The 23,216-nt window shown below is 57.4% G+C and overlaps 3 protein-coding genes across 3 annotated transcripts in view; 2 read left to right on the top strand and 1 right to left on the bottom strand.

The window, feature by feature from the left end:
* Nucleotides 1–18,976, bottom strand: part of LOC116439026 (zinc finger protein OZF-like) — a 365,981-nt gene extending 347,005 nt beyond the window's left edge. Inside the window, exon 1 of the mRNA XM_032098085.1 lies at nt 18,880–18,976. Within this exon, the coding sequence (XP_031953976.1) occupies nt 18,880–18,931 (52 nt within the window). The 5' untranslated portion in view covers nt 18,932–18,976. The remainder of the gene's footprint in view (nt 1–18,879) is intronic.
* The window catches only part of LOC116439032 (zinc finger protein 239-like), a 264,648-nt gene that overhangs the window by 121,382 nt on the left and 120,050 nt on the right, over nt 1–23,216 (top strand). The window lies entirely within an intron of this gene.
* The window catches only part of LOC116439036 (serine/threonine-protein kinase PAK 3-like), a 95,209-nt gene that overhangs the window by 26,868 nt on the left and 45,125 nt on the right, over nt 1–23,216 (top strand). The window lies entirely within an intron of this gene.

Genomic DNA, 23,216 nt, shown 5'->3' with positions numbered 1-23,216 from the left:
CCGCACCAGCGGCACGCGGCGTGACCTGCTGCCCTCTCGCCAGCACCTGGGGCTTGTGTACAAACTGGGGGTTGGAAAAGAAGCCGCTGGTGTCGCAAGAGGGCAGCGGAAGCCCTGGCAAGGCCCGAGCATTCCATGCAAAGGAAAAGCCCACTCCGTGCTGGGGAAAAACCACGCTTTCATCCTCCCTGCCTGCACTGCCCCAGAAACCATTCTTAAGCCAAGGCAAGCACGGGCAGCAGAGCAGTCCGAGCCCTGTCTCGCCTGCACACCAAACGGGCTGGAGCACAGGTTCTGGCCCCCCCTCTCTGCTACCCCCACCCACGGGTGTTTCTGTGGCGCTGGCTGCCCCAGCCCCAGCGCCAGTCCTGGGCAGAGGGGCTGGCAAAGGCTGCCAGCAGGGCTGGAAGATGGGCCCCTCAGCCAGCGCCACTCAAAAGCAGCTCAGCTGAAGACTCCGGCTGCCATGACTGGCAGCAAAAGGGAGAATCCCCCGGGCCACAGCCGGCTTGGGCTGTGAGATGTTGGGCCGTGAGATGTTGGGCTGTGAGATGCCGCTACCAGGAGCCTCCCCCTGCGTGGGCTCACCTGCAAAGCTGGTGTAGGCTGCGGCTTGCAGGTAGGTGCCACAGCCAAAGTCAATGAGTTTGGCCTGCCCGGTGGCCAGGTCAACCAGGATGTTCTCCGGTTTGATGTCCCGGTGCAGGACCCCGCAGCTGGTGCAGTGCCGCACGGCCTCCAGCACCTGGCGGAACAGGTGCCGCGCCACCTCCTCGCGCAGGAAGCCCCATGCCCGAATGAAGTGAAGGAGGTCCTGAGATCGCTCCGGGCGCTCCAGCACCATCACCACGTTTTTGGGGAGCTCCAGCCACTCGTGGAGCTGGACGATGCCAGGGAAGCCAGCGGACACCTTGTCCAGCAGCACGATCTCCAGTGGTGCTCGGGTGCCGTCGGGCTGTGGGAGGAGCACGATGCCGTCAGCGGGGCCGATGCCGTGCCGGGGCTCGGCAAGGCCTCAGCCAGCCGGGGACGCTCTGCGCGCTCCGCTGGCCCCACGGCCGCTCTCCCTCGAGGCGTTCTGGCGGCTTCCACCCTGCCGGGCCTCGGCTCATCCCCGCCCGTCGCGCCCCGGCTTCTCCCGGAGCCCCTCGCTCACTCACCAGCTGGCCCCAATGGTGGATGCGGTTCCGTGGCACCCGTTTGATGGCCACCTGCAAGGCAAGGGGAGCAGCGGGCTGAGCTCGCCGCCCGCCCTGCCGAGCCCCATGCTTCTTCTCCTCCTCCTTTGCCCCCCGCCTCCCGCGCCCGCCGCCGGCCCCGCCACTCACCGGGGCGCCGTCCGAGAGCCGCGTCGCCGCCAAGACGCTGCCGAAGCCGCCGCGCCCCAGCAGCGAACCCAGCCGGTAGCGCTCCTTCAGGCCCTGCTGCGCCTTCCCTGCCGGCGAGACGCGGCCGTCAGCGCTCGGCCCGGGGCCAGGAACGGCCCCCGAGCGCCGCTCAACCGCCCCGGGCCGGCCATCCCCACATGTTGGCTCTTTTGAAGCGGACACCGGCGGCTCGGGGCCGGCGGCCGCGCTCAAGAGCGGCGGAGCTCGGAGCGGGGAAGACGCTGCGGAGGCGGCGGGAGCGGCCGCGCCGCCTGTGTCCCCGGCGGGCCCCGGCAGGAGCCGAGGCCGGGGTCGGGGTCGGGGTCGGGCCAGCCGGAGCCAGGGGCTGGCGATGGTGCCCAGGAGCCAGGCACTGATGCCCGCCCAGCAGCGCCACAGCCAGGACGGCGAGAGCCGGGCGGAGGCGGGACCGCGGCGGGACGCCCGGGGGCGGGGAGGGGGCAGCCCCGCCCGGGGCCGGGGGCGGGCCGGGGGCATGGCCCGGCCGGGCGTGGGGAGAGGGAGGCCGCGGGAGGGAGGGTTGGGGAACGAAAGGGAGAGCGGGAGAGGGTGCGAGACACCGGGAGAGGGAGAGGAGGAGCAGGAGAAGGGACGCAGAGGGTTCGTGGACTCGCTGCTCTTCTGCTGCTCTTGTGCTGCTGCCGCTGCTGCCGCTGCTGCCGCTGCTGCCGCTGAAGCGCTGGGAGCGTTTGTCCGCGTGTCCGTGTGTCCGGTGCCCGTGTGTCCGTTGCCCCCCGCGCGCCCCACGGCCGAGCCCCGCGCGCCCCGGGGCAGCACGGGCCGCTCCGCTCCGGGGCCGAGGCGCAGTCCCGGAGCATCTCTTCCTCCCGCAGCCACACCAAACCCGCTCGGCCATTGGGAGCATTTTTGCACACGTTTCCCTTTGAAGGGCTCCTCTCTACCCCCATTTCCAAGGAGTCTCCCTGGGGTTTTGGCACCTGCAGCGACAGGGCAGCGATTGGGCTTCAAACTGCAAGAAAGACATGGAGGGGCTGGAGCACGTCCAGAGATGGGAATGGAGCTGGGGAAGGGTCTGGAGGACTTCTGAGGGGCAGCTGAGGGATCTGAGGGGGCTGAGCCTGGAGGAAAGGAGGCTCAGGGGGGACCTGGCTCTCTCCAAGTCCCTGACAGGAGGGGGCAGCCAGGAGGGCTGGGGCTCTGCTCCCAAGGGAAAGCACGAGAGGAAATGGCCTCGGGGGAACCTTTGGGGTGGATGGTGGGGAAATTCTCATCCTCCGTATCTCTACAAAGGGGGAGGGGGTGAGGGGTGGGGCACGACCTGGGGACACGGGGGTGGTGACGCTGGGCTGGGGACACGGGAAAGGGCACGGGAAGCCAAAGCCCCGCTGAGCGCTGGCGCTGGGCTGGCACGGGGTGAGCCGGCAGCAGGGCCCCACAGCCCTGAGGGACTCGCCCCGACGCCCGGGGAGAATTGATCCTGGTCTCTAAAAAATGAGACTCAATAAAATATCATTAAAAGATGCCTCCTTCTCCTTCTCCTTCTCCTTCTCCTCCTCCCCCACCCCTTCTTCTGCTCCCCCCGGGCCCAGCGCCCACCCTTGGCCCCCCGTTTTCCCAGCGCGGTCGCATCCGGCGGGAGGAGCCGGGATGGAGCCGGGACAGGTCGGGCTGGGGCAGGGCTGGGCTCTGGGCCCGGCCTGGGAGCCCCCCACGCGCCCCCTCCCCAAATTCCCCTGGCGGGGGGCGCTGGGGGCGAGGGGGGGCGCAGGTGGGGTCCGGGTGGGGAGCGCCGGGCGCTGCGGGTCTGCCTGGCAACTGGTGAGTCACCAGCGCCGCGCGCTCTGATTGGCTGAAGGTTGTTCAGCGCCTTCTCTGATTATCTGATACTCGCGGGCAATTTTGGTTGGTCCTTGGGGGCTGTGGGGCGGCTTAGGGGGGATCTCTGCGCCTTTGGGGTTCGCTGGCTGCCGATTTGGGGTTGAGGTGCCTCCCAAGGACCCCCCGGGGGGGGCGACACAGGGGTCACACACGGGGGTCCCCATTCCCGATCCATCCTGGGGCCGGTTCTGCCCCCTCCACTCTCGGTCCCCCCGCGGGATCCCCCAAAGTCCCTTCCCACTGTTCCCCAATAAACGGGACCGGGGCCAACTGGGAAGCCTTCCTGGGAACACAGGGAGCAGCCGGGCGGGGGCAGAGTGACAGCGGGGCTGGGGGGGACACACGACCCCCCAAAATCAGCGCGGGGACGGAGCGGGGGGTCCCGGCCGGGCCCGAGGCCACGGGGAGGGGCTGCGGCCGCCGGCGGCTCAGGAACTCTGTGGGCAGAGCAGAGGGGGTGACACCGGGCAGGGGGGCCCCGGGGGAGCACAGAGCTCCGGGGGAGGGGGGGCACGACCCCCGGGCCCCTCCCGTCACCTGCTTGCACAGGTAGAAGCCGAGCCCAGCGCCGGGAAGACGAAGCCCAACACGAATCCCCCGATCCCCGTCAGCATCTTGGGGGGCGGGGGGGCAGCTTGGGGGTGGGGGGGGGAAGGATCTGGGAAACAGCAGCGGCTGCTGGGAAGGGACCGGAATGGACTGGGACAGAATGGGATGGACTAGGACAGAATGGGACACCAGGATACACTGGGACCAGGACCGGGACTGGGCAGGACCAGATTTGGAGCACCAGGGATTATACTGGGATATATTGGGACCACACTGAGGGCTACTGGGAACATGCTGAGGGCCAATGGGTGCTGCTGGGATATACTGGGAGTGATTTGCATCGTACTGGGAATGACTGGGATTGTACTGGGAGTGACTGGAACCACAATGGTGGTGAAAGGGAGCAAGTGGAAAAATGCAGGGGGCAACTGGGATCATCCTGGGAGCAGCTGGCCCATGCTGGGGTCATACTGGGATCATACTTGGAGTGACAGGGTCATGTTGGAGTGACTGGCATAGTTCTGGGACTATCTGGGAGTGACTGGGATCATACTGGGGCTGACAGGAATCAAACCAGACTCCTACTGGGAAGTTACCTGGAATCATACTGGGGGTGACTGGACTTGTTGGGGTCCCTCCCCTGCCATGTTGTCCTGGGAGAGGGGCCCTGAGGGCACAGAGACGGGGCTTCCCTGTCCCTGCTCAGCCTCGTTCCCATTGGTTGGTTTGTGTTCCCTGCGCGGGCAGAAGGACCCTTGGTCCCGTGATTGAACAGTTCCTCCGCTGAGCCCCAGCCTTGCGGCTGGAGAAATAAACACCTCTGAAACATCTAGCAAGAATCTGTCTGTCCATATATATTTCCTTTCCACGGGACTCCTGGTTTGATATATGCGTGTTGCAGTATCCCCACTGCAACATGGACTCATACTGGGATCATGCTTAGAGCAACTGGGACCATAATGGGACAAAAGGCATCACAGAGGGACTGACTGGGAGTGGCTGGGTTCATACTGGAAGTGACTGGGGCCCTATCTGACTCTACTGGGAGGGACTGAGAGTGAAAGGAACCATACAGGGCATGACTGGGAACAACTGGGACCATGTAGGAGGTAACTGGGATCTTATTGGGAGTGACTGGGAACATAAAAGCTTGAGTGGAGTTTTTATCCCGTGGCATTCCCGGGGAGCAGCGGCAGCTCCGCGCCCCCAGCCCGGGGGGTGGGAGCAGGGGAACCGCTGGCAGCACCTCCGGGGCACAGCCGAGGGCTGGGGGGCTCCTCCCGCACTTCATTTTCTCTGCCCAATTCAAATCATCCCCTCCCATTCAAATCCCCTCCGTTCACATTTTCTCCCCACCATTAAAGTTTCCTTGCCCCAATTCAACTTTTCTCCCCAGTTAAGCCCTGAGGCCCCTCCCTGCCCCCGGCTCCTCCCGGCAGGACTCGGCCGGGACCTTCTGGAAACAGCAGCGGAAAGAGTTCAAAACTTCCTCATTACTTCCATCGATTTCCTTGGTTTCCGGGGCATTTTCCTGCGGCTGCTCCGGGCCATGGCTGAGGGGTCCCCTCGGGCTCCAGCCCCTTTCCACTCCCTTTTTCCAGCTCTTTTCCTCAGCTGACCCAAAGCTGCGGATTTTGGGGGGTGGGAAGAGTCGCTCTGCTCGGGGGGGGGGCGTCCCCGCGGTGCCCCAGGGAGGCCCCGAGGCCGCAGCGCGGTTCCCTCCGGCCCCTTGGAGCGTTTGGAATCTCCAACTCTCAGCAATCGCTGTCCGTGGCATTCAATCCCCCCTGCAGGGTTTTCCCCCAGACCGGCTTTCTTTCCAGAGGGTTTTGTGGTTTCGCTTCGAGCCGGGGCCTGAGGGCACCGGAGCGGCCGCGGGTGCCGGGGCACGAAGGGCTGAGGGACAGCACCGCCCCACAAACCTCCGGGAGGGGGACAAGGGCTGGAGGGGGCAAAGAGAGAATAAACACGAGATTTTAGAAAAAGATAAAACCCCAGTAAAATATAGATCATATCAAAAATATAATAAAAGAGAACTCTGAAAAAAAGAAAGTAACAGCAGAGCTTCTTCTCCTGGGACTTCGGGTTTCTTGTCCAAGCTCCGAGCTGGGTCTGAGCCAGAAACCAGTGGCTGGGAGAGTTGCATAGGCTGCTGAAGGGCTTCCTATGGCCAGAATTAAAGTGTCGAGTATCGTGGAACAGCTTGAGCTTACAGAAGCGCCAGCGCTCCCGTTGGATTCCCTCGTTTGAAGCTGAAAGCGGAGCTCCGCCTGTGTCTCTGCTTTGTAAGGATTGAATGTGAAACTCCAGAGCAATCGCCGTTTCCCTCCCTCCTCTGGCCAGCGGCGCACGGAGAAGGGATGGGAGTTTCGGCGAGTTCGTGCTTCCCCCTGAGGGACAGGAATCCTTGCCGTGTCCAGCGGGGGTCCCTCCCCAGCCGTGCGGTCACTCCCCGGCCCGGCCCTGAGGCGCGGGGCAGTCGCGGGGCAGCCGCGCTCCGGCCCCGTCAGCGGCACCGCCGCTTCGTGCCGGGCAGGAGCGGCAGAAGGAGCCGGGCGGCGGCGGGGGCTGAATCCCGGCAGGAGGAGGAGGAGGAGGAGGAAGAAGAAGAGGAAGAAGGGGCCGGGTCGGCCTGCGGTGTCCGATGGCCGGGGAGCAGCGGGGAGGCCTCGGGGAGCGGCGGCGGGCGGGGCTCTGCTGGAGCCGCCCCGAGGGCTTTCTGCCGCGCCGGGTCCCTGAAGGAGTCTCTCCGCGGGACGGGCGAGCTGGCAACCAAAGGAAATACAGAGAAGAGAATAAAAACAATCAAAGAGCCGCACCGAGACGCGTCTCCCCCGCCCGCGTCTGAAAGAGCTGCACCGAGGGACGGGCGGAGGGTGAGTAGAATAAAATACAGAGAATGGAGTAAAATAGAATCAAAAACTGCACCGGGATGTCCGCGGGGCCCGGTGTCACTGAAGAGCCGCACGGCGGGACGGGAGCTGTCGGGTGTGGCCAGAAGGGCAGCGCCGAGGAGGGTGAGAGGTGTGAATAGAAAAACAAAAAAATAGAGAGAATGGAATAAAATACAAGAAAAGAGCCTCACCAGGGGATCTCCGCAGCCCCGCGTCACTGAAGAGCTGCACCGAGAGAGCGGCGAGAGGTGACGGTGGTGAAAAAGCCGCACTGGAGGGGCTTGGGATGGGAGGCTGGAATGGACTAAACTCTAGAGAATAGAATAAAAAAATAACACAAACCCCGCACCGGGAGTGGCCGCTGCCCGTGACTGAAAGAGCCGCACCGAGGGACCGTCGGGGCAGCACCGGCGGCTCTCGGCCGCCCCGTGTCACCGAAAGAGCCGCAGCCGGGGGCAGTTCTGGGGTCTTCTGGAGCCGCCCCAAGGACTCTCGGCCGCCCCGCGTCACTGAAGGAGCCGCAGCGAGGGACGGGCGGGGCGCGGCCCGGATCGAGCCCCTCCAGCTGCGCCTCGAGCGGCGACCCCGCGGGACCGCGCCGGGGCCGGGCGGCGGCGGCAGCCGGAGCCGGGAAAGCGGCTTGGAGCGGCGGAGACGAGCGGGGCGTTCCCGACCAGCTCCGCTCAGCCCTCGGGCACCGGGGGGTTCCGGGGGTTGTTCCCGACCAGCTCCGCTCAGCCCTCGGGCACCGCGCTGGGGTCGCCGCGCACTTTTCACCCCCGGCCGCCCCCACGGGCCGGGCCCCGCGGCTCCCGCTGCCGCCGCCTCGGCCTTATGAACTCCCCTCCCCTCAGACCCTCCCGGGCACCGCCGGGCATTAGCGCAGCTCCCGGCGCCGTGTCCCGGCCACACTTGGGTATTAAATCCGACAAATTTGAGGAGCGGGCACAGCCCTAGAAACCAGGGCTTTGCCCTCGGGACCTTGGAGCTGCACGAGGGGGATAAAGGATCCCCTGCACTCACCGATGCCTCCGGAAGCAGCTCTACCCCCCCTAAGAACGGGGCTGTATTTGGGAGAGGGAGGATGGCTGGGATGGGATCTGGGATGAGACAGACACATGTTGGGCTGAAGAGGTTTGAAGGGGTCCCGTCACTGAGGAGGTTTTGGGGCACCCTCCTGCAGGAGCTCAAGATTTTCAATCACGGCACCATCTATACGCCTTTCCCAACCCGCTTGCCATAGCAGTCTCTGTGTGGCTTTCAAAAAGATTTCTGCCAGCTTTCTACAGTCAAACGGAGTCATTAAACCACTAGTAAAAATATGGTGCAACAAAGTTTGCACGTCCGGCTTGGTTAATCCATACTGCATCCCAGCTTTTTGTCCTTCTCGGACGAGCTTCCAATTGAGCCCCGCCCACTGGCGTTGGTTCGGATTACCGGGGGCAGCAATTCCCGGGAACGCTTGTGCAATAAATTCACCCTCAATCAAAGCCTCCCGTATGATTCCCTGCCACCGCCGAGCAGGATTGTCGGAAGCAGGGCGGCTTGGGGAGCCGCGGGCAGGACTTTCTTTTTTCCGCTGCGGCCTTTGAGCCGGGGATCAGTCGTTCTTCGCATTCCCCGGCTCCGCTCCAGCTTTTGCCCCGGTTGGAATTTCCCCGCATTCCCTTCTCGCTCCCGCGGTTTCCCCCCCTTCTCTGTTCGCCAAACTGTTTCCTCGGCAGGAGTCACAGGGCGGACGGACCCCCACCGGGGCCACCCCCCCCGGGGAGCCGGGCCCGCGATCCCCGCGGCCGACGCCGTCCGAAAACTGGGCACCGCGACACACATTCAGCAGCTGATTCAGGATTCTTTCTCCCCTCCGCCACCAGTAGCGGTTTCTGGTTTTCTCTTTCTTTCTCCTGCCGCTTGTGTTCTCAAAGCGGCTCAATCGCTCTGCCTTTGAACACCCGCCGTTCGCATTGCAATCCCCGCTCTGGCTAAGCCGCGGTGAGGCAGACGGCGATGGGGGTAGCGGGGGACACACACGCCCCCCCAGTGCTGAAGTTAACTCTTTGGGGGACACCACGGGACACCTCCGAGGCAGTTCTGGTGCTTGCGGAGAGGGGAGCTCATCCACTCCCATTTTCTCTGGTTCCAGTGCGGGCTGCGGGGCCTGTAGCTCCGTCTCTGCGGGTGCAGAAGGCAGGGACGGTATAACTGCGTCTACTCCCCCAAACAATTCTCGTGCTTACGTCGGAAAGGCAGCCGCGGGACTGCCTGGCTCTAGACAGGCTGCTGCCCCTACCGCAGCTGTTTTTTCTGCCTCTATTTGCCTCAGCGCCATTATTATTAACTTCCATAATGTACTAAGCCCCTTAGTCTCTTTTAATCCATCGCTTATGGTGTCCCAAAGAGTGATTCCCAGCCTTTCCCACTCAAGAGTGCTGAGAACGCTCCCATGGGTGGCAAAAAATCCTCTCTCCTGACCCCATCTTAACAGTCTTTTCAAGACCTCCGGGTCATGCTTCTCTCAAAGACAATGTGCTGGAGGACCCTGAACGTGGCCCGCTCCTCTTTCGACAGACCCTTCCCCATCCTCCTGCCCCCCGCCTCTCACCTCTTCGGGTGCACCCGCTGCAGCGTACGTTTTCCGGAGTGCTTTCCCCAGGAGCTTTCTTCGGTTCCCCCAACTCCAACGGAGCCGTCCTCCGACTCTCCCCTCCACGGTCCAGCCGCGGCAGGCTCCGACCGGGGCCTCCTGCCTTTTCACTCCACAGACCCCCTTCAGAATCCAAAGGGTCCGGTCTGCTTCATTATCGCAGCGTTTATCACATCGCGAGGTCACCAGCATGCGGGAGCTCAGGATTTCTGAACAACAAACCAATATGATTCCACAGAAGACATTTTATTGTTTACATTGCACTCTACTTAGGCATTTTGCAACTGCTGTGCACACGATCACGCACTTCTTGATTGGTCCCTCGATTTTGTCCACGCGTTCTGCACACACTTTTCAGAAAACAGGATTGGTTCTAGTCCAGTGCAGCACAGTCCTTCTTGATCTATTTCTCACTGCCTTGGTATTCTGCTTCTCAGCTTCTTCTTTCCCAATTGAGCGCTGCTTACATTTCAGTTACCTTGATGCATTCCTGGTGGCTCTGATAAGAATCACTAAAGATGGTTTGGCTGGGGCACACTAACAGGGTTCACACACATTACAACACCCTCCAGTCCTGAGGGATGTGTTACTGGGAGGGGGGACACACCTGGCTTTTGCACTTGGCCCCACGGGGAAGGACATGGGGAGCCCATTTTAGGGTAGATCCTGCTGCTTTCCACCAATTTTGGCGGGGGATATAAACGGCTCTGGGAGATTTCCCAGTCATTTTAGGAGGTGGAGGTGATCACTAATTTGGGAGGATCCTGATGCTTTCCACCACTTTTGGGGGGTTCTAAATGGCTTGTGGTGTGTCATAGGTTAGCAAGCATAGTCCCGGAAGGGATGTCCTTGCTAAGGGGTGCTTACAGTTTCCTCTGGGACCTGATAGAATCTATCAGCTGGCCAGGTTGAATATGGACAATTCTTTAAGCCGCTTAAATTTGTGACCGCCTCTGTGATCCACACTTAAGAATAGACAAACTCCCCCCAAGCTCTCTCTCGTTTCCGGCGCTGGGACAGGTGGCTGCGGGCCCCGTGTGGGGGCCAGCGGGCCCGCCCAGGCCCTGCTCAGGCCAGGCCGGGCTGGGCCATGGCCATCCTGGAGTCGATGGACCTGTTCCAGCCGTGGAACCCGGCTCGGCTCTCCCCCCTCTCCACTGCGATAAGAAGCATTCAACATTCCAGCTGCAAAGCTGCAAGGCCGAGGTGAGATTAACCCTTTTATTGCTGTGAAGAGCTGAAAACCTGAGGGAAGAGAGAGAGGAGATGCTTAAAGCTGAACTTCTGCTGTGAAGCTATGATAGAGCAGAGTATCCCGTTGTAATTTCATGAAGATATGGGGGGTGGAGTGCTCAACTCGTAGGCAAAAGCACCTGCGCTGAGATAGGCAGATGCTGACGCAGCTGTAATTTCATGAGAAGTTTGGACAGGGAGAGATGAACCAGATGAGGACTTTGGCTCCAAACGGGAAAGGAGAAAACCTCAGTCCCTAGAGATGCTCCCAGAGATAGTCCTAACGATGAAGATGAGGAAGACCCTTTGCTCCCAGGGAAGGAGAAGGGCCTCTGTTTTTGTTTCTGAACGGCTCAACCTTAAAATTGTACCCCAAAAAACTTCAAGAGTGGACCCTCGAAAGCAGTTGCGGGAAAAGCTGCAAGTCGGGGGAAGGGACTCACACGCAGGCAGAGAGACTCCTCTTCCTAAACGGACTGAACAGTATTTGGAAGTGGGCGGCTGGCTCGTTGTGATAATGTTTTCATAGCACGAGCAAGAAGAGACTTCTCTTTCTAAATGGACGGAACAAGGTTATTATGGAAGTGGTGAACAGACTGAACATCTCAAGGGTTGTCTTTTTCCATTGTCAGTGGGAGAAGGGAGGAAGGTGGGGGGAGGAGGAGAGTTCTGAAGGTGGTATAATTTTTTTTCTTTTCTCCCTTCTTTTAGGTCTGTTAATAAACTTCTTTATATTCTTTCAAGTTTGGTGCCTGCTTTGCGTTTCTCCTCATTCTTATCTCGCAGCAGATAAACAGTAATGAGTATTTTGGGCCAAACCACGACACGAAATTGGTGTTTCCGCCCGGTTACAAACCCAACCCGCTACATCGTGCTTCTTCTTGGTTTCACGTTATTGAGTCTTTCTTCTTCTATTTTTCTTTCCTTTTTTCATTGTCTTGTAGATTTCTTTCCGTTTTCTTTCTTTCTTTCTTCATTTTTAAATCTGTTTTCTTTCTTTTTCCTTTTTGGTTTTTTTTGCTTTGTTCTTTCTCTCTTTGCTTTCTTTCTTTTCTCATTTATTTTTTCTTCCATCTTTCTTTTTTGCTCTTCTTTCCTTTCTTCCTTGTTTCATTCTTCTTGATTTTTCTTTCTTTTTTTCCTCTCATATTCTTGTTGGTTTCATGGTATTTACTTTGTTAATTTCTTTCTTTCTTCTTTTCTTTTTTCTTCTTTTTTCCTTTTCTTGTTGATTTCTGACTTTTCCTCTATTCTATTTTTCTTCTTTTCTTTTTCCTTTTCTTGTTGCTTTCTGTGGTTTTACTTTCTTTTGTTCTTCATTTTTAATGGTTTTTTCCCTTTTTTGGATCTTGTTGCTTTCTTCCTTTTTTTTTCTTTTTCCTTTTTTTTTGTTGCTTTTTCTTCTTTTTTGCTTTCTTTCATTTTTTTGTTTTCTTTTGTCCTGTGTCTTGCTCTTCTTTTTTTTTCTTTCTTCGTCGTTCCTTTCTTTCTTCTGTTTTTGTCTTTTTTTCCATTTATTTTCTTGTTGGTTTCATGTTACTGAGTCTTTCTTTTTTCTTTTTTCTTCACTTTTTTCATTCTCTTGTTAATTTTTGTCTTCTGATTTTCTTTCTTTCTTCCTTTTTTTTTCATTTTTATGATCTTTTTGCTTTTTTATTCCTTTCTTTCTTCTTTTTTTTTAGTTTTTTATTGTTTCTTGTTGCTTTCTTATTTCTTTCATTGTTTCCCCATTTTTCTTGTTGGTTTCACGTTATTGAGCCTTTCTTTTTTTAATCTATTATTTTTCTTCACTTCTTTCATTTTCTTCTTGATTACTTTGAGCTTTCTTTCTTCATTCTTTTTTTCTTTCTTTTTCCTATTTTTTGTTGCTTTCTGTCTTCTTTTCTTTTTTACTTTTATTTTTTCTCGTGTTTTTCTTTCTGTCATTTTTTTCTTTTTTTGCTTTTTTCTCTCTTCTTTCTCCCTTTTTAAAAAATTTTGCTTCTTGCTTTCACAATATTGAGTCTTTTTCTATTTTTCTTTGCTTTTTTCATTTTCTTGTTGATTACTTTTAGTTTTCAATCTTTTCTTTCTTAATTTTTTTTTCTTTTTGTCCTTTTTTTTTTGATGCTTTCTGTGTTTCTTCTTTCTTTTTTAGCCTTCTTTCTTTTTTTTCTTTGTGTCTTTCTTTTTGTTCTTTTTTTCCTTTCTTCCTTGTTTCTTTCTTCTTTTCTTTTTTCATGTTCTTGTTGATTTCTGACGTTTCATGTTATTTCTTTCTCTTTCTTATTCTTCTTTTCTATTTTCTTTTCGTGTTGCTGTCTGTGTTTTTACTTACGTTCTTTCTTTCTTTCTTCATTTTTATTTTTTCCTTTTTTTTGGTTCTTGTTGTTTTCTTCCTTTCTTCCTTTTATTTTTTATTCTTTTGCTTCCTTTTTCCTATGTTTTCTCTGTTGTTGCTTTCTGGTTTTCTTTGTTTCCTTTTCTCATTTTCTTGCTGATTTCTGTCTTTTCATTTCCTTTCTTTCTTCCTTCTTTTCTTTTTTCCCTGCTTTCTTGCTTTCATTTTTATATCTTTTTGCTTTTTTCTTCTGTTTGTTTCTTGTTGCTTTTCCTTTCTTCTTTCTTTTTTTTTCTTCTGTGTTTTCATTTTCTTTGTTGATTTCTGTCTTTCGATTTTCTCTTTCATTTTTAATCTTTTTGCCTTTTTTCTTTTGTCTTGGGTCTTTCTTTCTCTTATTTCTTTTCTTTCTCCCTTCTTTCTTTCTTTCTTCTTTTTTTGACTTTTTTTAACATTTATTTTTGTTGGTTTCATGTTATTTAGTCTTTCTTTTTTTCTTCCATTCTTTCTTACATTTTTATTATCTTTTTGCTTTCTTTCTTTCTTCATTTTTAATGTGTTTTTTTAATATTGTTTCTTGTTGCTTTCTTCTTTCCTTCTCTTCATTTTTCTTCTTGGTTTCACGTTATTGAGTCTTTCTTTCATCTTTTCTTTTTCTTTGCTTTTTTCATTTTCTTGTTGATTTCTTTTAGTTTTTTTCCTTCATTCTTTTACCTTTTTTCTTTCTATTTTCCTGGTTTTTTTGTTGTTTTCTGGTTTTCTTCCTTATTTATTTTTTCTTTTATTTTTTCTTGTGTCTTTCTTTCTGTCCTTGTTTCTTTCTTCCTTCTGTTTTTGTCTTTTAAAAAAATTATTTTCTTGTTGGTTTCACGTTAATGAATCTTTCTTTCCTTCTTTCTTATTTTCTTTTTTCTTCCTTTTTTTCATTTTCTTGTTGATTTTTGTCTTTTGATTTCCTTCCTTCCTTCCTTCCTTCCTTCCTTCCTTCCTTCCTTCCTTCCTTCCTTCCTTCCTTCCTTCCTTCCTTCCTTCCTTCCTTCCTTCCTTCCTTCCTTCCTTCCTTCCTTCCTTCCTTCCTTCCTTCCTTCCTTCCTTCCTTCCGAATTCCTTCCGAATTCCTTCCGAATTCCTTCCGAATTCCTTCCGAATTCCTTCCTTCCTTCCGAATTCCTTCCTTCCAAATTCCTTCCTTCCTTCCGAATTCCTTCCGAATTCCTTCCTTCCTTCTCTTTCTCTCTTTCTTTCTCTCTTTCTTTCTCTCTTTCTTCCCTCACAAGCCACTTCTCACCCCATTGAAGGGGTGCAAAGCAGCAGGATCCCCTCCCAACTGGGGTCCTCTCACCCTCCCAAAATGTGGGGAACTTCACCTCAGCCCGCCAAATTGCGGTGGGTTTACGTCACCTTCCCCAAATTCCCTGAAACCTCCCAGAAGACACTTAGAGGCCCCAGAACTGCCAAAAACCAGCAAGAGCCTCCCGAAAAGCGGCTCCTGCTTTCCCTCCCTGGAGTGACACACGCCAAGTGCCCAAACCACCCCATCACTCCCAAACTTCATCCCACCCCCAAAATGCCATCCCCATCCCATCCCATCCCATCCCACCCCTCCTGGACACCAATTCCCCTTCTGTGGTTCCTGACTCCCCACACACGGGGCTTGGGGCTGACGGATCGAGCCATTTGGGGCTGCCATCGACACATTGGGGCTGGCATTGAGTTTATTGGAGGCACCCGCTCAATCCCTCCATCCAAAATCGGAGGTTGGAACCTCTCCTCAGGCCTTGCTGTGCCCATGGGCTCTCCTCAAGTCCCAAAATGAGAGCCAGGGCCCCTCAGGCCATTCAGAACCTCTCAACATTGCCAGAAACAGCAGCATCCTTCCCAAAGTGGGCTCCCCGCATCCCTGCCAATAGGTCCCCCTTCCAAGTACCAGAGCCCCCCTCTCAGAACCCCTCCCTAAGCATTGAGGGGACCCCAAAACTGCCTCAGGAACGGGACATACCCTGACATCCCTTCAGGAATGGGGGATATCCCAGAACCCACTCAGCAACGGGGTCCCCCCGGCCTCATCATGCCCAGCCTTCAGCTGGCTCAGCCAGAGCCCATCCCGCCCTCAGCAGCCCCAGCCCAGCCCAGCCCAGCCCTCCTGGGCAGGAAGCCCCAATGGCCGAGCCGGCCTGGGACACTTGCAGGGATGCGGGGGCAGCCGCAGCTTCTGGGGCCAGCCTGTGCCAGGCCCTGCCCGCCCTGCCAGGGAACCATTGCTGCCCCACATCCCATCTCAGCCTGCCCTCGGGCAGCGGGAAGCCGTTCCCTGGGGCCCGGCCCCGCAGGCCCTTGGCAAGAGTCTCTCTCAGCCAGCAATTGCTGCTCCTCCCTGCTGCGGGGCCCAAGCTGCAAGTTGATTTTCTGCCGCTGGCCCCGGCCCAGCCCCGAGCCAGGGCCAGCACCTTGCCCTGGAGCTCTGCGGGCGCTGCGTTTGTGCGGCCGCAGCGCAGCAGCCGCAGCTCAGAGCTGCCCTTTGTGTCCCCGCCGGCAGCTGGCAGAGCTGGCGGGGCCGGGCCAGGGCCGGGCCAGCCCCGGCCTTCCCGGCTCTGGGACACAGCGGCGGCAGCCCCAGCCTTCCAGCCCTGCACACGCTCCCACACAAGCCTCCAGAGCCGCGGCCACGCAACGCAACTGACCGGCCGCTGACCCCCCAGCCTGGCCTGATGGCCATTCCTCTGCCCACAGCTCGGCCAAGCTCCCCTTGGCCACCTCCTGAGCCACAGTGCCACAGACAAGTGGCACATACACGTACAGAGCTCTGCCCAGAGCTGGCAGGGAACGTTCATTCAACATAAAAAACACACCAAGAAAAAGAGAACTGCCCCCAGCAGAGCTGTTCCCTCCTGCAGTAGTTACACCTGCACACCCACAGCACCTGAGACTGCAAGCAATGAGCATTCCCTGGGCACATGTGCAGCCCAAGCAGCTCGAGGACAGCCTTGCAGCAGGACTGCTCTCAGCTGAGCCAAAAAGGCCCCTCTGGCAGCTGCAGGGCCTTTGCAAAGGGCCAGGGCCAGAGCCTCGGCCCACGCAGGAGGAAAGGGCTCTGAATTCCCCTGCCCTGGCACAGAAACCCTGTTCCCAGGGTGCTTCCCACACAGGATTCCTCTGGAGGACTGCGGAAAGCTGAGAGTCAGCTCTGGCTTTTCCACTTTCCATGTCCTAGAGCTGCCTGGCAGAAGAAATGGAGGGACAGCTCTGGTGGCACAATCCCTCCCGGCCCAGGGCACAGCGCTGGGAAGGTCTTTCCGTGCCAAGGCTTTGCTGCGGCCAAGGAAAGCTCCTGGCTCAGGGTCACCTTTCCTGCTGGGCCAGACCCCCCGAGTGGCCCAGCAGCAGCAGCAGAGAATTCCAGCACAGCCCCGGCACGGGCAGGGCGGCCCTGGGCGGGCTGCGGGAGCCGGCAGTGCCTGAGCTCAGAGCAGCTGAGCCCGGGGGCTCTTGGCCAAGGCCGAGGCCCAGCGAGCATTTCTCAGGTCGCAGGGCAGCCTGGAAAGGTGCTGGGGGGGATAATTCAACCCCCAGGGCGGTCCCAGTCGCTCCCAGTATTTCCATGTCCGTGCTCCCAGCGCTGCTCCCAGCCCTGATCCGTGGGGATGGGAATGTCCCGCTCCCTTCCCGGGGCAGGCTCACACCTGAGCCAGGTGTGCAGGGCAGGACCTTGCCCTGAGCCCAAGCCCTGTCCCCCCTGCAGGATCTGCTTCCCATCGGCCTCTTCCTCCTGCGGCCCCAAGCCCAGCTCGGTGCTGACCGAAGGGCGCTGGGCCGGGGTCATCCCCCGGCGGGGGCTGCGCACCCCCTCTGCCCCCTCCCCAAATTCCCTCCCGGCAGCAGCAGGGGCTGGGGCAGGAGCCCTGTGGGGAGGGAAAAGGGGATGACACCGGGATGGGGGGACACACACGCTCTGGGGGGGACACGCACGGCCCCTGGGGACACCCCTCACCTTCTCCCACAGTGCCAGGAGGATGAACCCCAACGTGGAGCCCCCAAAACCCCAGCAGCATCTTGGGGGGCAGGGTCTGGTGGCAGTTTTGGGGCTCTGGGGGATCACAAGCGCCCCAAAACCCCCTCCCAGCCCCACAGCCACTCCCAAACCCCTCAAACCACCCCACAGCTCTGTGCCAGGAACCCCCCCAACCATTCCCTGCAACATAAATGACCCCAAGAACCACCCAAATTCTCTCCAAGACACACAGCCCGGCCAAGATCCCCAAAACTCCCTTAACAACCACCCCAAAAGCCCCCTCCAAGCACCACAAATGCCCATCAAGAGTGACAGAAGCCCCTCCCAATCCCCCCACGAGCCCCTCAATCCCCTCCCAGCCCCCCATGGCACTGACCAGGAGAGCTTGGTGGACAGGAACATCCCCAGCCGGGAGCAGCTCAGGCACTTCAGCAGCGATTTGGGCACTTTGGGGGGCACACCCCAAACGGGGAGACCCAGGCCAGGGACTGGGACAGACACCCGCAAGCCCTGGAGAACAGACGGGCTCAGGTGGACACGTTCTGCCAGCACAACTACGAGATCGTGGCCCCGTCTGCCCAGCCCATGGCCTCACAACACCCAAATCCTCCCGAATATTCCCCTGAACCAACCCCAAATTCACCCTCAAATCCCGGGAAAATGGTGCTGCTTTAGATACCTTTGTTGAATTCCTTTATTTCTACCCCAATTTTGGTTGTTTTGACAGGATGAAGGAGGAAACTATTTAGGTTGCAAAAGACCTCCAAGATCATCCAGGATTGCTGGATGCCACCAGAAGAAACAACTGGACAGAGCAGGTGAGAATTTTTGGGCCGTAAACTCAACAAATCAGATCTTCCCAATGAATTTCCGATTTCAGAGTCCCGATGGATGTTCCAGCCCCTGCGTTCACCCAGGTGCCTATGGGGATCCAGGAGGATGTGGAGAGCACCAGCCAGGGCTCTTCCCAAACTGGATCACGGGGAATGTGGGTCACCAGGGCTCTGCCAAATGTGGGTCCCCCACGGGAGGATGAAGTTGGAGTAGAGGATGAAGCTCTTCCCGCACTCGGGGCACTCACAGGGCTTCCCTTACCGGTGCCTCCATTGGTGTTGGGTCAAGTGAGAGCTCCTGGAGAAGCTCTTCCCACACTGGGGACACTCGTAGGGCCTCTCCCTGGTGTGGATGCGCCGGTGCCTGACGAGGGTGGAATTTTGTTTGAAGCCCTTCCTGCAGTCGGGGCAGAGGAAGGGCCTCTCCTCTGTGTGAATCCGCTGGTGCAGGAGAAGACTGGAGCTGTTGTGAAACCTCTTCCCATACTCGGAACACTCATAGGGCCTCTCTCCTGTGTGGATGCGCTGGTGGACGATCAGGGTGGAGCTTGTGCTGAAGCTCTGCCCACATTCCCCACACTCATAGGGCCGTTCCCCAGTGTGGATCCTCTGGTGGATGATCAGGTGGGAGCTCCGGCAGAAGCTCTTCCCACATTCCCCACACTCATATGGCTTCTCCCCAGTGTGGATCATCTGGTGGCGGATCAGGCTGGAGCTCGTGCTGAAGCTCTTCCGACATTCCCCACACTTGTAGGGCTTCTCCCCAGTGTGAAGCCGCTCATGGACCACCAGGTCTGAGCTCTGGCTCGATCTCTGGCCGCCTTCCCGGCACAGGGTGGGTCTGTCCTCCTCAGAGCACCCTGGGCTGCGTTTGCAGCCCCTCCTCCTGCGGGGTCTCCGTGGTTTTTCCTCCCCGCACAAAACGGCCTCTTCCACCAGGTTCTGCTGCGGGGATTTGTCCTCCCTGGGCTCCGTCCTCAGCTCCTTGTCTGGGGAGGAAGGACAAGGAGAGGATGGGATTTGCCTCCGTGCCACAGGGAAGGGCAAGGAGATCCCCCCAGTCCGTCCCCGGCAGGACGGCGTCGGCAGCGGGGTTGTCCTGCAGCCGGGGGAGATGCTGGGCTGGGAGATGGAGCAGGAGAGAGGGAAAAGGGGCCGTGACTTCCTCGTCACCTGCCTGGGTGTCCCGGGGCATCTTCCTCTTCCTCGCAGCCTCCTCCTCCATCTGGCCAAGGTTTGGGAATGGGAAATCCTGGTCTGGGGCAAAACAAGGGATGAGCACGTTGAGTTTGAAGGTCCCTCTGCCCAAGTCCAGCTCTAGAAGCCACCAGGCATCGTGTGTCCATAAAAACCTGCTCAGGAAAAGCCTCCCAGGAGTTCCCTGTCTCTGGTCCCTCCCCTTTGGTGTTCGGGGCTCCCCCTGTCCCAGCTGCTGGGGGTCACGCTTGTATTGGGGGTCCCCCTCTCTACTTGGTCCCCGCCCTCCCCAGGCTGCTGGGAGTCCCAGGAATCCAAAAAGCTCCCCCCTCTTCCATCTCCCCACTTAGGAATGCTGGGGGTGATGGGCTCCAAGGAGTCCCTCCTGCCCCTCTCCAGGCTGTTGAGGGTCCTCTCCCATCCCTCCTCCTCCTCGTCCTCCTGCCCCGTTCCCGAGCCCCTCGCAGCCCGCGGGAGCAGCGGGGATGGAGCCGGGACAGGTCGGGATGGGCAGCGCGGGGCTCTCGGCTGCTCCCACCCGCTGGGGGCGGGGAAACCCAGCCCGGGGAAAAGGAGAGGGAAACTGGGAACACTGGGGGCTGCAGATCCAAACTGGGCCTTGCTGGGGACCCTGCGTGGGGACTTGCAGCCCTTGGGGCTCCTCTCAAGAGCCTGGAGAGCCACGAGGGGGAACGCAGGGAGGGCTAGGGGATGCCAGCAGTGGCGCCACTGGCAGTGACTGGTTTGTACTGGGATAACTGGAACCTTACTGGGGCCACTGGGAGTGACTGGGAATGACTAGGAGCATGCTGAGGGCAGCTGGGATATACTGGGAGTGTCTGTCAACCATACTGGGAACGACTGGAACCACAATGGGAACACTTGGGACCATGCTGGGGAGAAATGGGGCTACACTGAGGGCAACTGGGCATGACTGGGACCATGCTGGGAAGGACTGGGGTCATATGGGGTGTGTCTGGGACTATACTGAATCACGTTCTACTGGGATCACACTGGAAGGAACAGAGAGCAGCTGGAACCATGGTGGGGGCAACTGGCATCCAACTGGGATCATGGTGGGAGAAGCTGGGCCCATGCGGAGGGAGACTGGGATCATACTGGACCCTACTTGGAGAAACTGGGACTGCACGGAGGGTGACTGGGAGTGGCTGTGATCAACTGGGATCACACTGGAAGCAGCTCAGGGCAAGTGGGAGTGACTGGGAACATGCTGGGAGCAACTGGGATGCGCTGGGAAAGATTGAAACCACAGTGGGGGTAAATGGGAGCAACTGGAACCACACTGGATGATAATGGGAGCAGCTGTGCCCATGCTGGGGTCATACTGGGATCCTACTGGAACTGACTGGGATCATACTGGGAGTGACTGAAATAGTACTGGCAGTATCTGAGAGTGCCTGGGATCCTACTGGACTCAGACTGGGACTGACTGGAAAGGTGCTGGCCATGACTGGAACCATACTGGAAGTGACAGGGAGCAACTGGGCCCAGACTGGGAGTAACAGGGAGTCACTTTGGGTGTGACTGGAATAATACTGGGAGTATCTGGGAGTGACTTGGGCCATACTGGAGGTGACTGGGAGCAACTGGGATCATACTGGAAGTGGTGGGAAGTGACTGGAATTATACTGGAGGCTACTGGGATCATACTGGCATTGAGAGGGAGCAAGTGGGATCACGTTTGGGGAACCGGGCATGATACTGGGAGTGACTGGGATCATCCTGGAAGTGACTGGAACCATACTGGGAGTGACTCCGGGTCCTACTGGATCATGCTGGGAGCCACTGGGATTACAGTGGGTGTGAATGGAACCTGACTGGGAGTTACTGGGAGCTACTGGGCCCATGTTGGGAGGAAAACGGGGACACATTGGGAGCAACTGGGATACACTGGAAGGTACTGGAACCATGCTGAGGGGACTGAGACCACAACTGGGATAACTGGGACCATACTGGGAGCAGCTGGGACCACACTTTGGGACACTGACAGAAACTGGGATTGTCCTGGAGGTAAGTGGGAGAAACTGGGCAAGACCGGGATCATTCTGAGGTAACTAGAACCTTTCTGGGGACACTGGGAGTGACTGGGAATGACTAGGAGCATGCTGAGGGCAACTGGGATCTACTGGGAGTGTCTCTGTAACCATACTGGGGGAACTGGAACCATACTGGGAACAGCTGGGCCCGATGCAGTGGATCTACACTGGGGGCAACTGGGCAACTGGGATCTACACTGGGAGGGACTGGGACTATCCTAGGGGCAAATGGATTCATACGGGGAGGAAGTGGGAACAACTGGAACTCCTCTGGAGGCAACTGGGTTCATACTGGGAGCACAGTGGGAGCAGCTGGATCCATGGTGGGTGAGACTGGGATCACACTGAGGGTGACTGGAATCATACTGGCATTGACTGGGAGTGGCTGTGAGCAACTGGAATCACACTGAAAGCAACTGGGAGGAGGTGGGAGTGACTGGGATCATACTGGGAGAGACAGGGAGCCCTGGGGATCATACTGGAGGCTCCTGGGGTCATGCTGGCATTGACACGGAGCAGCTGGGATCACACTGGGAGCCACTGGCATCATACTGGGAGTGAGTGGGAGTGACTGGCATCATACTGGGAGTGGCTACAATCACACTGGGATAATGGTGGGTGTGATTGGACCCTGACTGGGGGTTACTGGGAGCTGCCAGGCCCATGCTGGGAGCCACCTGTGCACACACTGGGAGGAGCTGAGAACACCTGGGAATGACAGGGTGCATGCTGGTGACAACTGGGATGTACTGGGAGTGACTGGGATAATATTGGGGGCAAGTGAACCATGCTGAGGCAACTGGAAGTGCCTGGGAATGACTACGAGAATGTTCAGCACGACTGGGATATACTGGGAGTGCCTGAGACCATTCGGGTGGGGACTGGAAGCAACTGGGAATGTGCTGGGGGGAACTGGGACCAAGCTAGGGGCAACTGGGGCAAGTGGAAGTGACTGGGACCCGCGGCGGTACCAAGGCCTCGGAGCGGCTCCAAAGGGCCCCGCCCGCCGCCGCTCCCCGAGGCCTCGCCGCTGCTGCCGGGGATCGGACACCGCAGGCGGCCCCGGCCCCTTCCTCTTCTTCCTCCTCCTCCTGCCGGGATTCAGCCCCCGCCGCCGCCCGGCTCCTTCTGCCGCTCCTGCCCGGCACGAAGCGGCGGTGCCGCTGACGGGGCCGGAGCGCGGCTGCCCCGCGACTGCCCCGCGCCTCAGGGCCGGGCCGGGGAGTGACCGCACGGCTGGGGAGGGACCCCCGCTGGCCAGGGCAGGGACTGAGCCCATGGGAGGGACCCCCCGCTGGCCAGGGCAGGGACTGACCCCATGGGAGGGACCCCCGCTGGCCAGGGCAGGGACTGAGCCCATGGGAGGGACCCCCCGCTGGCCAGGGCAGGGACTGAGCCCATGGGAGGGACCCCGCGCCGGAGCAGGGAAGGATTCCTGTCCCCGAGGGCGAAGCAGCGGCACGAACTGACCGCGACTCCCATCCCTTCTCCCTGCCCCGCTGGGCACAGCAGGGAGGAGCCGCGGATAAAGGCAAGACCGGCAAGGAGAAAGAGGTCGCGGGAAGGTTCTGTACCAGGGTTTATTTTACTCCTCACTCTCCTGTTCTGATCCGCTCCGTCCCAAATCCAGTTCATCTCCCCACGGCGGGGCTCTTGTGGCCGCCATGGCGATCCCTGAGTGAGCTCTCCCTGCCCTTAGCCCGAGCCACGAGGACTCGGATCTGTTCCAGTTCCGTGCAATTCACGGGCATTTGGGGCAGCTGGAGCGAAGCAGCTGGAAAGCACAGCGGGCTCGAGAGGGACTCAAGCAGGGCAGGAGCCGGGGCTGCCCCGAGGGAGCTCTCCCAGCACGAACCTTCCCGGGCTCTTTCTAGGGGAATTTCCTTGAATGTTTCCATTCATCGCTACAAAGCAGAGTCACGAGTGGAGCTGAGCTTTCACCTTGAAATGAGCGAATCGAACGCGTGCGCTGGGAGTGCTGCAAACTCAAGGTGTTCCTTGATCCTTTAATCTTGCAAATATTCAGCCCCTCAGCAGCGATGTCTCTGCCAGCCCACCGGTTTCTGGCTCAGAGCCGGCTCGGAGCTTGGAGAAGAAATCCAAAGTCCCAAAACACCAACCCCTTTCTTTTTTTCATTGGTACGTTATGCTATCTTGTTGTATATTCTATTTTACTTTATTTTTGCTCTTATTCTTATTTTCGTTTCTTTCTTTTTTTTCTTCCTATTTTATTGTGGTTTTTCTCCAATTCCCTCC

The sequence above is a fragment of the Corvus moneduloides genome, unplaced genomic scaffold (assembly GCF_009650955.1).
Source record: "Corvus moneduloides isolate bCorMon1 unplaced genomic scaffold, bCorMon1.pri scaffold_89_arrow_ctg1, whole genome shotgun sequence".
Taxonomy (NCBI): domain Eukaryota; kingdom Metazoa; phylum Chordata; class Aves; order Passeriformes; family Corvidae; genus Corvus; species Corvus moneduloides.
The sequence above is the reverse complement of the archived record's forward strand: the minus strand, read 5'-3'. Positions and strand labels throughout refer to the sequence as shown.